The sequence below is a fragment of the Halichoeres trimaculatus genome, unplaced genomic scaffold, assembly GCF_033239565.1.
Source record: "Halichoeres trimaculatus isolate MK-OKI-2021-1 unplaced genomic scaffold, fHalTri1.1 fHalTri1_scaffold_11, whole genome shotgun sequence".
NCBI lineage: Eukaryota > Metazoa > Chordata > Actinopteri > Labriformes > Labridae > Halichoeres > Halichoeres trimaculatus.
This window is the reverse complement of record NW_027437189.1, coordinates 22,445,860-22,460,568: the sequence shown is the minus strand read 5'-3', so window position 1 is coordinate 22,460,568 and position 14,709 is coordinate 22,445,860. Positions and strand designations below refer to the sequence as shown.

Here is a 14,709-nt window from a genome sequence, read left to right as displayed (position 1 = left end):
GCCTGATCATAATCCACACTTTAAAATGAGATTATCAGCACCAACATTGCAGGTTACAGGTTATCTTATATTGCTACTTCTTAGCTTCCAGTTTGGGGTGACCAGGACAGGATTGGTTTACGACACGTGTAGGTCTCTATGACAACACCACACTGACTGATGAAGTTTAGAGAGAAGAGATAAAACACAGAGATTTGTGTTTTTGTCCGCTGAAAATGATTTATGTGATTAATTTTTTAGTGATGATGGACTCAGGAGCCTAAATTGCAGACAGAAAAAGGACAGAAGAGCAGAAGAAAATTTAACCGGAGACTGATACAGCCCCAGCTCTGCTTGGCAGGTGACTGGCAGGACATAGCTAACTAAGATTTACAAACATTACACATTACGGACATGTCTTAGAGCACCGGACTGCCAGCTGCGCTAAATATAAATGGCTACTTAAGTACTTACAAACTGATAGTGTTTACTTGTTGTCACATTAGTCTACACGTACACTGTTGCACCGGGCTGCTGACAGTACTACATATAACTGACTGCTACGTCTGCTTGATGCCACGTTTCAAACCATATCACTATGTAACTCTAGTGACTAGTCCCTTACCTCTGAGTGTTGTATCTAGTATCATCCTCATAGCATCTTTAAACTGTTTTCAAGTTAATTATTTCTTTTACCATGTTTTACACTTAGTTTTTGGTTGTGTGTGTGTGTGTGTGTGTGTGTGTGTGTGTGTGTGTGTGTGTGTGTGTGTGTGTGTGTGTGTGTGTGTGTGTGTGTGTGTGTGTGTGTGTGTGTGTGTGTGTGTGTGTGTGTTAGGAAGTCCCAAGGCTCAGTTCTCTCCATTTGCTGCTCACTGAGGCTGAATATGGTTACATAGCAGACTTTCCTGGGGGAGATACTGACAGGCATACTGACTGTGCTGCTCACAGGAGAGCATCAGTGGTCTAACACACACCCTCTCCAACTCACACAGAGACACACACAAGCAGATGCACACATGCACAGTTATGAATTATGCACTTTTAACCTCAGTCAAGTCTCTGTAGTTACAGTTAATTTTACACTTTTTGTCTCTCATTTGTACGCATTTGGTTCATATTTAAAGGGATTTATAATCATTTAAAGTTTCAGACTAAGCCAAATCTTATTCTCCCCCAAATTGTTGGCAATTTTTGCAAAAAATGTGGGTTACAATTCTACATTTTCACACTGCCGCCTGTGGTGTGGGCACAGTCTCTGCCCATAAACACAAAAAATCACATGATGACAGTGGACTAATAGAAAAAAAAAATCTGTATCAACATCTTAAAAGTAGGGCAGTCATCCTATCTGTGTTGAAATATAAACTTGTTTGACTTTACCCTTACTGTGATGTCTACACTTTTGACAGAAGGTTTTTGATAGCCATATCAACCTCTTAAGAGTGTTTTGGTTTACTTAGTTAGTTTTGACAAAATCAAGCAGCACTTCATCCAGGCACTCGGAGCAGATTGTTTGCAGCTTATTCCTCCTCCTTTGGGCTAATGGATTTGAAGACATTCCAATCGGGCAGATATATAGCTACAGAATGGGAATCAGGCCTGAGGGCAATTCTCACTAAGTGGGGAGCGAGCCATTAAACAAAGGTGCCTGTGGTTTCATATTCAGGATACTTTACAACCTCCGTCCCAGGACATCAACAGTGTTTTTGGGTGTGCTGTTAGAGGGGAAGGGGAGGGGGGGTCCATCTGCCATGCTGCCTGTCCTGAGGGAGACAGGCATATCCCAGGGGTGTTTTGGAGAGAGAAGGGCTGAAAGGATTACACCCAACCACTAATCAACGGCGGTAATCTGCGGGCCCCCGTACAAAATCCCCTTCAATCCCAACAACAAATTTGGGACAGAAGATGAAACCTTCAGCGTGCAGAGATGTCCAACAACAGTCTCACAACCTGACAAATCCAGTGACAAATACAGGTGATTTTTAATTGGGAAAATCTAGAGTGGAGGTGTGATTGGCAAAGAGCCATGGTGTGGCTGTGATCAGGTGCAAGTGTCCCACAAGTGGCCCAGTCTGATTCCCAGTGTGACCATTATGCAAATACAGCAATGAGACAAGCCTGCAACATAAATTAGTCTAACGGATAAAAGCACTTCTCTAATCATACTGGATTTCAAAAACTCTTTCTTGTATTATAGGGTAGATGAAAAAATGCCTTGCTACTTCATGTAGAGTTTTTTTTCTTCTAAAGTAAGATTTTTTTTAATTAAACAGTAGATTCTGTTGCCACACAGGAATCAAAGCCCATGCAAATTGTCTGTAGTCTTGTTGGTGTACTTCATATGGCTGATTTCATGCTGTCAAAGGTGAATCCTGCAGAAAAGTTTTTTTTTCATCCCTCCTGGAACTCACAGCAGGATACACAAGGTCCAACGTCTAAGCTGGTCTCCCCATCCGGTCAAAGAGTAGCAGGGAATCAAGTTGCCACTAGTTTTCTTGGTCCCCTGTCAGTATTGTTTTGATGTCTGGAGTCTGGGTGGGGTCTGGATGTAGTACTGCTGGCTTTAAAGCTCCACAGGACTACCAAAAAAGCTGCCTAATGATGGTGCCAGTCCTCCAGGGCATAGGGAACTGGAGCATCCTGGCCTACATCTCCTCTACCTCCTGCAGTATGCCCATTGGCTAGGCCTCCTCTAAGCTCCATATCCCCGTAGCCTCATTGTTTAGCGGGCCCGGCACTGTCAATATTAAGCCTGGCTAATGTGATCTAGAGGCAGCTGGAGCAGCCCCGATTATTACCATGACACAGCCGACTGAGGGGTGTAATATCATTAAAAATAAATCAGGTGGTTTGGAGATTTGCTGCGGCAGGGAGGGGGACTTTGAATGGTTTTAGGTGGGAGAACAGCCATAATTACATTAGTCAGTTGGGGCTGCTCACAGGATCTGTTGAAACATTTCCTTTAAGTTGGAGTAATTTAATTTGCTCCATAAAGACTGCAAACAAATATGAAAGACAGGGAAAATCAGTATGATAATTTTACCAATTAAGTTTGAAGTAATTCTGAAAAAAATAATTTCAGACATGTTAAGAATTAGACACACTTGTATTTTTTAACAGGATCATATTTCAATTTCCTAATTACAGTGTATATGGAAGGTAATCCAGTTGAAAGCAGACATAGGATATTCCTGTTGTTATTATTAGCCTCTTGTGATGGATTATTGTTGCAAACGATGAGGAAAACGTGAGGCACTGCTAATCTTCTTAAACTGCTTGACACTGAGCTGTCTGCTCGGCAGACTCATCAGCAATCAGCTGGCGAGTGAATAGGCTGACAGGGTCTATTAACATTTCAAAATAAAATCCGAAAATGCTACGTCCGTGCTTTCTGTATTAAATCTGGTTGTATTCTGAAAAAGAGTTGAAGGGATGACTTTGTTGGGGGGTTTCTTCCCCTCATTTGGTATGTTCGATCCGCTATTATTGCGCCAGAAGCGCCGTTGGTTTCGCAGCGAGGGTCTTATGTCGCTATTGTTTTGACGCTGCAGCCATATAAACGGTGATTTCAAGGCTCATTGGGCGCGCGACGGATTGTGCCAGAAATCGGATGAGGGCAAAGCATTGATTATTGGACGAGAGGCTGAAGTGACGCTAAAAGTTGTATACGTTTACTGATCTGCACTGTGACGTCATATTCTTTAATTTAACAACTAAACATCAAATTTTAGATAGATAGATAGATTCATATTATATTATATTATATTATATTATATTATATTATATTATATTATATTATATTATATTTATCCTATAATTTTATCATTATTATTATTATTATTATTATTATTATTATTATTATTATTATTATTATTATTATTATTATTATTATTATTTTATTATCATTGTTATTATTTTTATTATTATAAATGATTGCTGCTGTTGTTGTTGATAATAATAAGTCTTTATGGTCTCAGTAGTGATAGCAGTGGTTGTATTGATGTTGTTTAACCTTCTTGTGATATTTGTGACAAATGTTGATCTGAGTGAACGACTTCGTGCAATTTCACTGTAAACTTTTTACTGGACTCCCCGTTGTCTAACAGTGGCATCTAGTGGCAGTATTCTGCATTGCAGTCTTCCTCCAGTAATGAGACTTCCTTGGATACTGCGTATGAATTATGCAGGAAGTGGAACCAAAGATGAGTTATCCAATATCACAATTCTTCTTTTTTTTTTTTTTTTCAATTTTGAAGGGTTTATTAGCCTGTTTAATATGATTCATTTTCTTTAAATCTTGTCTCAGATTTTACCTCTTGAGTGTGGAACTTGTATGATGTTCTGTTTTTTGTGTCTTTTATATTAAAATTACTTGAACTCACAGATCGATAAATAGAATTGTGTAAAAAAAATGTGCACAGTCTTCTCAGTGTCCGAGGTAAAGGTACAACAGAACGATCCTTGGCAGTTACACATTTTTATATTTTTATTGAATGATTGTGTTCTGAGCATTTCTGTGCAAAGAGCTGAAAGGAATAGAATAAAAGTCTATCTTATCATAAACTTGTAAATAGTTGCACATTTTTGCATCCAATCTGTTAGAAACCAGAAAAGAATATAAAAACGAAAATGTTGTTGATGTGTTTTATAGGTCTCATTTATTTGCAATTAATTGAAGTGATTGAATAATCGTTATAATGTTATATCCATTGCTTAAGAAAGCAAAAACAGTTTGCTTTTTTTTTTCAAAATAGGCTACATGTGGAAAAAAAAGAGCAAAGTGTTCAATGATTCATTCTGAACTGTTTCACACCTATTTGCTCCCTCTGTCTATGGATGCGACACAAGTGCTATCATCTCTGCCATACAAATAAAGGAGGGAAAGAATTTCTGAGGATTTGTGAAAAGAGAGCAAGTTTATGATGAAACACATTATTTTTTGCTGTTCATCAGCAGATCAGTGAGTCACAGCATAGACACCTCTTAACAAATTGTGTCTCCTAGGATAAAATTTGTGTGTCAGGCTTGACACAGATACCTCTCATGTTGTTGCTTCACTCAAGCATGTCCCTGACCTGAATAAAGCCTGGTTGTTTCTATCTATATCCACCCTCTTCTTCATTTTCCCTCTGTTTTTCATTTCCGCTCTTCCTCCTCCGTTGTTTCATGCAACCTACACACATGCCACTCCATACATCCACCTCTGCCTCATCAGCTGTCTGCCCCTGAGCATCATCACCACCATCATCATCTACCTCCCTTCTTATCAGGGAACACACACACACTTAACTTCATAGCTTAATATTGTACTCTGAGGCTGCAGTGTGTGAGCAGCAGAAATCTATTTTGTCTTTTCAGGACGGGAATGGCTCCTAAAAAAGAACCTTCCATCAAGAAGTCTCCTTCAGAGACAAGTCAACCCAGACTGGGTCCGCCATACCCCACCCTCCCTGCAGCTCCTCCAGCTCCAAAACCAGTGTCAGAGCAGAAACCTAGGATGCTGCGACCTTCAGATTTACCATTTGATCCAAGCACTGTGGAGGTGAGTGGTGTCACTGCAGGAGAGTTTTTTTTTTTTTATGACAAAGCAAATGCATGTTATCTATAAATTAGGACTATCTTTATAGTGATCCTGTCCTACTAAGCAGGCTTAGTTTGTTTTTGGTAATTTTGTTTCCTGCAATACATGAAAGCAACATGTTGTGGGATGTCAGGTTCTGTGAAGTGTTTCTGTAACTTAATGATAAAAAGAGACAAAGACAGCAGCATCAATCTGTGGCAGGACTGAATTTAGGTTAAGAAATAGGGCACTGAGAATGAGGCTGTCAGTGAGTCAATCAGTGGCTTCCATAGAGACAACCGGCTGTTTCTTGTCATGATGTGCTTTTATCAGGGAAACAATTCTGTTTAAACAATCATTCAAAACAATACCGTGCATACAGGGGTAAGTCTCTTGCACTTTCAACTTGAAACTGAGGAAATAGATAGTGACAACCTGATCAAACTGTGGCAAATAGTTAACCATCTGGCAAATAGTGAACACTGCAGTGGACAGTTTTTTAAAAGTCATTTTCTCCTAAATGCAATCATCTCTATTGTGGAACTGCATACCAGCCTTAAGTGTGATCTCTGCTGCACCACTCCTTGGAGGATTGTAAAGACTCAAAAACAAGGAAATCTGACGTTGTAGAGTTTGAGACTTATTAAGTGGTCAGATATTGCAACTGCAAGTAAAGTTTCTCTGACTCCAAGATAGTTGCTAGATGATAGATGACATACATTAACATCAAGGTAACAGTATTAGTCTATTATTTCTGAAAATGTTGTTTTAATTAAGCAGCAAATTATGACTTACCTCCTGTCCTCAAATGGACATCATGCAACACAAAAAATAAATTAATAAATTAAAGTATATTTCCAACATGAAGTTCAATTGTTCAGGATTTATTTTTTTTTATTTTTTCAAAGCAGAAAAGGAGATAATTCTTCATGGAATTACCATAAAAATACACCATTTGATTTATTTTTACACTCATTTTTTTATGTTGAATGGTCAGGTACATGCAGAGCACTGGAGTGGACTTTCTGAAAAAAAAAAAAAAAAATCAAATAGCCTATTTGAAAAAAAAAAAAATGAAACCATTGGGTTTTTTTTCTATTCTTTTCTTTCTTTTTTGTGCCCTTGGAAAAAAAAAGAAAAATGAGAAAAATATTGACACAGGTTGTCATTTCTCATACATCACAGGGTTTAATGTTTATTACTGCATTACTGGAAGTGGCAAATGCTTGTTGCTAACCTAAACAAAATTTGTCACGTGAAAACCTTAAAAATGTGTATTCATTGACAAGCAATGAGGATTAATCAGACAGAATCTGAATTTTATCTCAGCTTGTTACCACTAATGCCAACATAGGACCTTGTTTTAATGCATTTTGTTTAGCTTTGCTTCCGTCTTTGTGTGCTGTGGGTGTTACACTAAATGCATGGCATGATGTTCTCATTGCAAGTCTGTCCCATTTAGCCTGTGACTGTATAGTAAATGGGTCATGCTAAGACATCGGCTTCTGCTTCCCACATAGTCATGACAGGAGGCAGTAGATTCTGCATGGGCAGAGACAGCTCTTTAGAGAGACTTTTTTTTTTTTAAGATGTGGCATAAGACCACAATTTTTACAGGCAGATATCTATCATTCCCTCATGACCAGACACTCACATTCACAGGAATAGTATAGTCAGCAGAGTCATGCACTGTAATTGAAGTTATTATCTTTGTGTCTTAAAAATCAAAGACTCACCAGAAAAAGTAGACAAAATTTGCTTTAAAAAAAAATCCAAAAATTTTTAGAGCCTTTGTATGCTATAACACGTAGTCCTTAAGTGGGGTGTCTTATTAATGTATGCCCAGATTAAGTTGAACTCAATAGAAAAAGAAAAGAGAGCAAGAGAGACGTTTCACTGAATAAGGGCTCTCAGTAGTCTCCAAATACTTAGTGTAAGTGATGCAGAGGTATTTCTAACCGTTTAAATAGTGTTTGTTAAATGTCTGTTAAAAATGGCGTTTTCTCCAACCCTCGAGATTTATTGTCAAGGACTGCGTTCTATTTGCATGTCGCCTAAAAAATAAAATGTGAAGTTTCAATTATTTATAAGAGATATATAACTCGTAAATGACTACTGAAAATGACACAAACTCACCCCGGTTGAAATTTCTATATAAGGAGTAGTGTCATTCCACCTAACTGCAGCCTGAACGTCGTGCGTGCTGTACGTCATGACGCACTGTCAGTAGGGTTAGTTTTGTTGCCCTACTCGTCCTAACGAGCCGTCACACATTCTTTGGATTGCCGACGAAGCGGACACACCTAAACCAACAGCCATGGTGGGTCTTTTTCTTCTACGACTCGATCGAACCAGCTTTTATCTTGTCTTTTACTTCCCACGCAAATCTTTTCAAGAAAAATGTTTTGCTTCGTAAATATATTAATATGAATTCGAATACCGGAATTGGGTCGCGGGTGGGTACTAGCGGAAGTTGAACTTTGAAGATGCTAACGTTAGCCTACTCGGTAAATACAGATTAAGACAAAAACAAATACTGGACTAACGTCAACAGTGTATTCAGAAAGACATGTACTATTAGTTAATGCTATAGCTAAATAATAAGTGGTTTGAGTATATCTGACTTACTGTAAAACATGTTCAAATAGCCTTTCTCAGTAACCCTAGCTAGCTTTGCCTTAAGCTGCAAAGGGAACCATTTTCACGACGGCTAATTTCTCTTTGAACAGTCTGAATTCACGGATGACCAAATTGCTGGTGAGTCTTTGAGTTTGTGTTGTGACTTTTTGCAAATCTTTTCTTTTGCATGGTTTCATTCTTCCTTGGTTGTGATGACACTTTGCCCCGTAGCGCCATCATCACCCTGCTCTCTGTCCGCCTGTTACTGTAATCGTGGTTGTAGGCTATTTTTCCAACTTTCCCCCGCATCTTTTCACCACTTTCTACTTGCAACTGCTTGTTCTTTCCAGATTGAGTTTAACGCGGATCAGATTCATGGTAAGTCAGTAAATGGGGCTGCACAAGATCAAGAGCTGATGTTTATCTCGGAGTGTTTAGGGTGTGATCTGCATGATGGGTTCTGATAAACAAAATCTCATCGATGAACAGTCACTTTGTTCCCATGTGAATTAAGTGAAGTGGTACGTCAAATTCAGACATGTTTGCATAACGTTGTAGTACAGCTTTGAACGTGTGTGCAGCGTGTTTGTACATGGTCAGTCATGCACTAGAAGCTCTTATGAGGCCAAACAGCCAATGCTTGTATCTGTTCTCATAAGTCTTGTAGTCATTCTTGGTTGTGTCGGTTTGTCATAAACTTTGCCTGTTATCTTCCAAGCAGCTCATCTCCATGACTGTGTCCTTTTTTGGTGCTGGATCACAGTGGTGGATGGTTCTTGTCCAAGGGCTGCTTTGTTTAATCATCGTTGACATAATAGGCCATAGCTTCTCTCTCTTTCTCTCTCCTCCTACTTTCCTCCACTCCTCTAATACCAAATATGGTGCTGGGAAAAAGTGCGAACACGCCTGAAGGGAAGAGGCACATTCCTCAGAACAGGAAAAACTCAATAACAGTGGCAGGGCTTTTTAGGGTAATGGCCTGCCCCAAAACATCAGGCTAAGACTGCTGTCTGGATATTATGTAATTAATCTGTACATTTTCTTGATTTTACGGTCCAAGCTTAAGTTTTTATTGGTCTTTTAAGCAGAGATAGAAGGCCTCATCTTTGTAGCATTGTTACTGAAATGTTTATCAAACTAACTACTGTAGTACTTTTAAGACATTACCAAAACTCACTGTATGGCAACATCTATTGTTTAGAAAACATGAGATGAGTATTTTATTATTATTATTATTATTATTATTATTATTATTATTTATTAACTTCCCCTGATGCTCAGCTTTAAAATGGAGTTGGCAGACAAGACTATGGTTTTAGAAAGTGTGAGAAAGACTATGATCTAAGCCATTCTAGAGACCTTTCTACAAGGTGGACCAGGGTATAGGACAAGGTAGCAATCACATACATTTTTCATATTTTGTTTGAATATCATGCATGTTATTTTTTGTATTTGTGCACATTGTTGACTCAACAATTTACATTTCTTGGTTGTGTTGCTTAGTTAGGACCTCTCCTGGTAGTTTAATCCCAGAAAAATTCCTTTGAAAGGATTTATTATATTTATTCCTTTGTTTTTTTTAAATTGAAACAACAGTTGAATGAACACAGCAATTTGACTCCACTTTGTCTGTTGTTTTTTTATTTTATTTGTTTATTTATTGACCATTTGACATGTCACCAGAATATGGGATAAACTCCAAAATTCTTTCCTTCAAAATAAGAGTTAAACTTTAAAAGAAATTTCATCGTACTTTTTCCACTCCACTTTCTGTCCCTGAATAATTTATTAAGATGTTTTGATTTTGTGTGATAACCACTGGATTTCTATCGGCTTTGTGGTATCTGCCAACCTGCTCTCTCCAGCACTGGCTGTTGAAAAACTGGAACCGGTCGCCCACTAGTTCAAAGATATTATCTTTGTTGACCAAATCCCTTAGTGTTTTTATTTACAGTGCAGATTGATTAAAGTGCAGTACTGGTGAAGTCTTTTCTCCATGTTTTGTTGCTGTTTTGAAGGAGTGACAGACTGAGCGGATGGAATAAACTTGTAGAATTTACACAAAAGAGGAAGTTAAAGGGATGTTGTTAAACAGAAAAGTCAAAATGTGCCCCGCCTGTTCTTCAGTATGTCTAATAACCTGGGTAGACTTAGTTGGCTGCTTGTTCTCATTAACTTCTCACTTTGTTTCTTTTCTGTTTTCATCTCATCTTCTGTGTGCACTTATACTTAATTCCTCTATAAATATCTGCTCAATCAACTGTTCAATTATCTATATTCCCATGTCATATGTCAAATGTCTGTATATTGTAGAGTTCAAGGAGGCCTTCCTGCTGTTTGACCGAACAGGAGATGGGAGAATCACCTACAGCCAGTGTGGGGATGTCATGCGTGCCCTGGGACAAAACCCTGTCAACGCTGATGTGCTCAAAGTCCTGATGAACCCCAAGGCTGAGGGTGAGAAATTAATGTCTGAAGGACCTGTGTCTTGTTATGCAAATAAATGACCAGAATTCTTGTCCTATTTCTGAAAAAAAGTGCAAAATCTCAGCTTTCCCTAATTTTTCTTTATTTTGTCATGTTGCAGAGATGAACACCAAGACACTCGACTTTGAACAGTTCCTGCCCATGTTCCATGCCATCACTAAGAATAAAGACCAAGGCTGCATAGAGGATTTTACTGAGGGACTGCGTGTCTTTGATAAAGAGGGCAATGGCACAGTTATGGGTTCAGAGCTCCGTCACGTCCTCACCTCATTAGGCAAGTTTGATTATGAAAAAATGAATAAGTATTGTATTAAAAATAATACTAAGTTTATTTAAGACACTGCATTAATAATTTTTCAATATATTACAGAAAATGCTTGGACCGCTCAAAATGATCAATGACAGATGTGATATTAGCCTAAATTTAAAAAGTAGACTGACTTTGATAGTACACCAATACACTTTTTCTTGACACTAAATATTCACATTTCCTGAGTATTTCTTGTTTTGTTTTTGTTTACTTTCGTCATTAACACAATAGAAGAAAACACTTCCAACACTAATGCTTGGATACATCCTTTTGTCTTATTTCCAGGAGAGAAAATGACAGAAGAGGAAGTGGAGACGCTCTTGGCAGGACATGAAGATCCAAACGGCTGCATCAATTATGAAGGTAAAAAAAAGATGTAACTCAGAAAACACTGGAGTATTTCTGACAAGAGGAATGATGTTGTGTGTAACCATGTCAATTTTTTGGATCTGCATGTTATTTCTTCACATAGAGTCTTCAGTGTGCTAATGAACCTCTTGCCATGTGTTACACTCTCTATGCATGCACTGTTGACATGTGAAAAGGCTATGTAAAGGAAAACTTTAGTAAAAACCATGTTGGTCTGCATGTACCAGTCATCTCAGGGAAATACTTGAGAGCAACCTTTTGACTTCTTAAAAGACCACAATGCTAGATTAAGTCTTCAGTAAGGTGGGTCTTTATAAATGTGATTGTTTCAGGTGTTCTTGAGGAAACGTGTTCATGCCACATTCTGATGCTGTGTTAACTGTTCTTCCTCTACAGCATTTGTCCGCCTCATCATGTCAGGCTGAGGGCCGGTACGGGCTGTTGGTATACCATGAGATGGCACCTCCAGGCTTTCCTTCATTTTAGTTTTTGAATAATCCTGTCCCATTAGATCCTTTCAATACTAATCAGTTGTAGTTGTCCTCTTCACTGCTGAACACAAACCATATGCTTTTGCTAAGTAGATTTGAACTGTTGTGTGGGAAAGCCTGGTCGTTCCTCTCATCTTTAGTCCTGAGGCTTTGACTCATTTGTAGCCTCCTGCTGTCCTGTCTCTCTCTCCTGCAGCCATCTGTCTTGGCCCCTGGCTGCAGCATGCCCCTCTGCTTGTGTCTGGGTTTCTCCTAAGTTTAGCAGGGGACACGGTGGACACAGGGAAGAGACTGGTCTCATTCAGGGAAAGTCTGGTGGCCTCTGTCCAGTTGCCGAGCTGATGTGTGTGGAAGCCGCACCACAGCTTGTCTCTTGTCTCAATTGCATGTCATTGATTAAAATAAACTTCTTCCTGTGTTGGTGGCAGAGGTGTCTCTCCTTATAATGGAATGATAAGATATAATGCTGCATAGGCGACATGCTTTACATTTGAGCAAAGCCACCAGCTTTGGGAGAGTGGACCAGTCCCCTTTTCTACTAACCAGAGAACGGCAATGAGTTGCTCTTGTGCTGAGTATTTTCTCCTCTGTACTGATGGAAGCTGAATTTTTTTAGCTGGCCGCTACCTGACTGGACTGTAGCTCTCTCCTTATCCTCTCCTCTTTTCCCTGCTTCTCAACTAGAAGAAAGCAAGCAGTGACGATGGCTTCTCTAACCAGCTCCCCTTGGATCTTAGATATAGCCAAATGCTTTGGCTGTAAAGGAGATAGAGATGATTATCTCCCCTCTTTCTCTCATTTCCCTCTTCAACTTGTATTGCCTCTGGGTGAGCAAAATATGGAGACCCTGCCTTCAAATGCAGCATCTCCCACAATGGCTTACCAAGACTGAATGAGTAGCGGGGTTGGTGCCGCTTGCTGTAGTTGGAGGGGGTCTCCGCTAGGACCTGGTCTATGAATCTGACATTTGTTTCTTTCTCCTCTCTCCTTCACAGAACTGGTCAGAATGGTCATGAACGGGTGAAGACAAAGAGCATCGTACTTTTTTTTTTTTTTTTTACCCTGTCACAAGTAATCTCTTTGTGCAAATAGCTTCTGTCTCCCCATTACCTTTGCCATAGAGTAGTTTTCCACATTTAATTTAAAAAGTGCCTTTACATTCCTTAGAAAAGACCCAAAAGGGACCCGACTATTGCTGCCGGGTTTTTCCATATATGTGATCAGTTTGTTTGCACTTAGGAGCCTGTGCTTGCATTGTTTGCAATAACATTCCAGGATGCTGCACCTAAGACTGCATTAGTTGATAATGATATACTGTAACTGTTTGATTGGACATTCATAGAAATTTATATGCTAACTGTCAGCTATGTACCATTTTATCGGTTAAGACCTGCTCTGACTGAGGGACATGTTCCTCTGATCCTGCTGTAACTCCAAAGCAATAGTGTCACGAGAAAAAGAAGAAAACATTTCAAATGGGCGCATATGATTTTAATCCTCCCCCACTTTTGTTGCTCCATTGAAATAAATATTTTTCCTGAAACCCTACCTTTATTCTCCTGAGTCTCTCTTTTAAAAAGGGAAAAGTTTTCAGTGCTTTATCTTTTTGGCCTCTCCACGGTGTGGCAGTGTTTTCCTACCAACACAGGAGGGCAGTGTTGCTGTTTAAATCTGCTGTTTTAAAAAAAAGACACTTTATTCCCATAATAAAACATATAATATAAGAGAAAAATCATGGGTGACTGTTCATGCTTCCTGAAGTGATTAAGGTTGTTAATGATTACCACGCTTTTTCTGTGATACAGCCCCAAATTTTAACCAAATCCTGTTTGATCTTTCATATCTCCTGGTCATGCTGGAGATTTGAGGGAAATCATTTAGTGATAAGGCTTAAAGATATGAGCAGCAGAAGGCTGTTTGGCGGCTTTCTGACCTTTACTTCATTTTCTTTACAAGCAGCCACAACTATTTCCCCTCATTAAGTACCACAGCTAGTGGAGTGTGGAGCTCATGTGTGCGGCATCAGGTTCAGGAGGATGTCATAGTCCAGCGCTGAATAGGTTGTCCACTAATTACTGTGTGTGTGTGTGTGTGTGAGAAAGAGAGAGTGTGTGTGTGTGTGTGTGTGTGTGTGGTCGATGGAAGTCAAGGCTATTGATTATTTTAATCCTCCTATTTGTGAGTCTGTGATCCTCGTGGCTCTGCATTCGACAGGGGAATCGCTAATGGGCCTCAGCGCAGCCTGTCTCAGACCTCTCCCCGTCCAATTAACTTTCAACTGGAATCTGCCAGGAGGGAGAGCCGGGGGCTGGGCCCAGGCACGGCACGGCTACATCCCTCTTCCTCCACTCAGGAGCAACAGATTCACCAAATCCTTTAAGTCAAGAATGCCAGCAGCTCTGTACTCCAATTAGACATTTTCCCTTTTTTTGCCAATAAAATTAAGTTTCTTTCTCTTTAACGTGAGGATGATGTCTCTCATTCTTTGACATAAAATCTGTTCAAGTAGATTTATACATTGAATTACGCTTTAATTGGCTCATAAGTGTTAGAATTGGAAGTGTGGTCCTGTATCACATAATTGTTAAGCATTTGCTCAAAAATGAATCAAATTAAAGCCACCTGCAATCTCAATTTACCATACTATGTTCTGTTTTATACAACAGTGACTCATTAATTTGGATGAAAACTGAACAAATCACAAGAATATTTCCTTATTCAAAGAAATAAATAACACTAAAATAGCTCATGAAAAAGATCATCTTAATTTTCATTTGATTTCAGGAACAAATATGTGTACCAAAATAAAATTAAACTTCTCTAGAGTTAATTGTTAATAGGAAAATCTTTTTAATTAATTCATTAATCCAGGTATTTTATATAGGGCTACA

At 39.0% G+C, this 14,709-nt stretch overlaps 1 protein-coding gene across 5 annotated transcripts; it reads left to right on the top strand.

Moving 5' to 3' along the window:
- The first annotated feature begins 5,324 nt into the window (after positions 1-5,324).
- On the top strand, positions 5,325-12,885 carry LOC141798777 (myosin light polypeptide 6). 5 transcript variants are annotated; one of them, XM_074680611.1, is made up of 7 exons: positions 5,325-5,524; positions 8,512-8,539; positions 10,475-10,618; positions 10,749-10,922; positions 11,244-11,321; positions 11,724-11,758; positions 12,814-12,885. In XM_074680611.1, exons 1-6 carry the CDS (start codon positions 5,348-5,350, stop codon positions 11,750-11,752), a joined length of 630 nt encoding a protein of 209 aa, XP_074536712.1. In that variant the 5' UTR covers positions 5,325-5,347; the 3' UTR covers positions 11,753-11,758; positions 12,814-12,885. The 5 variants fall into 5 exon arrangements, with proteins under 5 accessions (XP_074536712.1, XP_074536711.1, XP_074536716.1 ...); XM_074680615.1 differs by lacking the exons at positions 5,325-5,524; positions 8,512-8,539 and adding exons at positions 7,737-7,862; positions 8,272-8,299; XM_074680612.1 differs by lacking the exons at positions 5,325-5,524; positions 11,724-11,758 and adding exons at positions 7,751-7,862; positions 8,272-8,299.
- Positions 12,886-14,709: the final 1,824 nt, after the last annotated feature.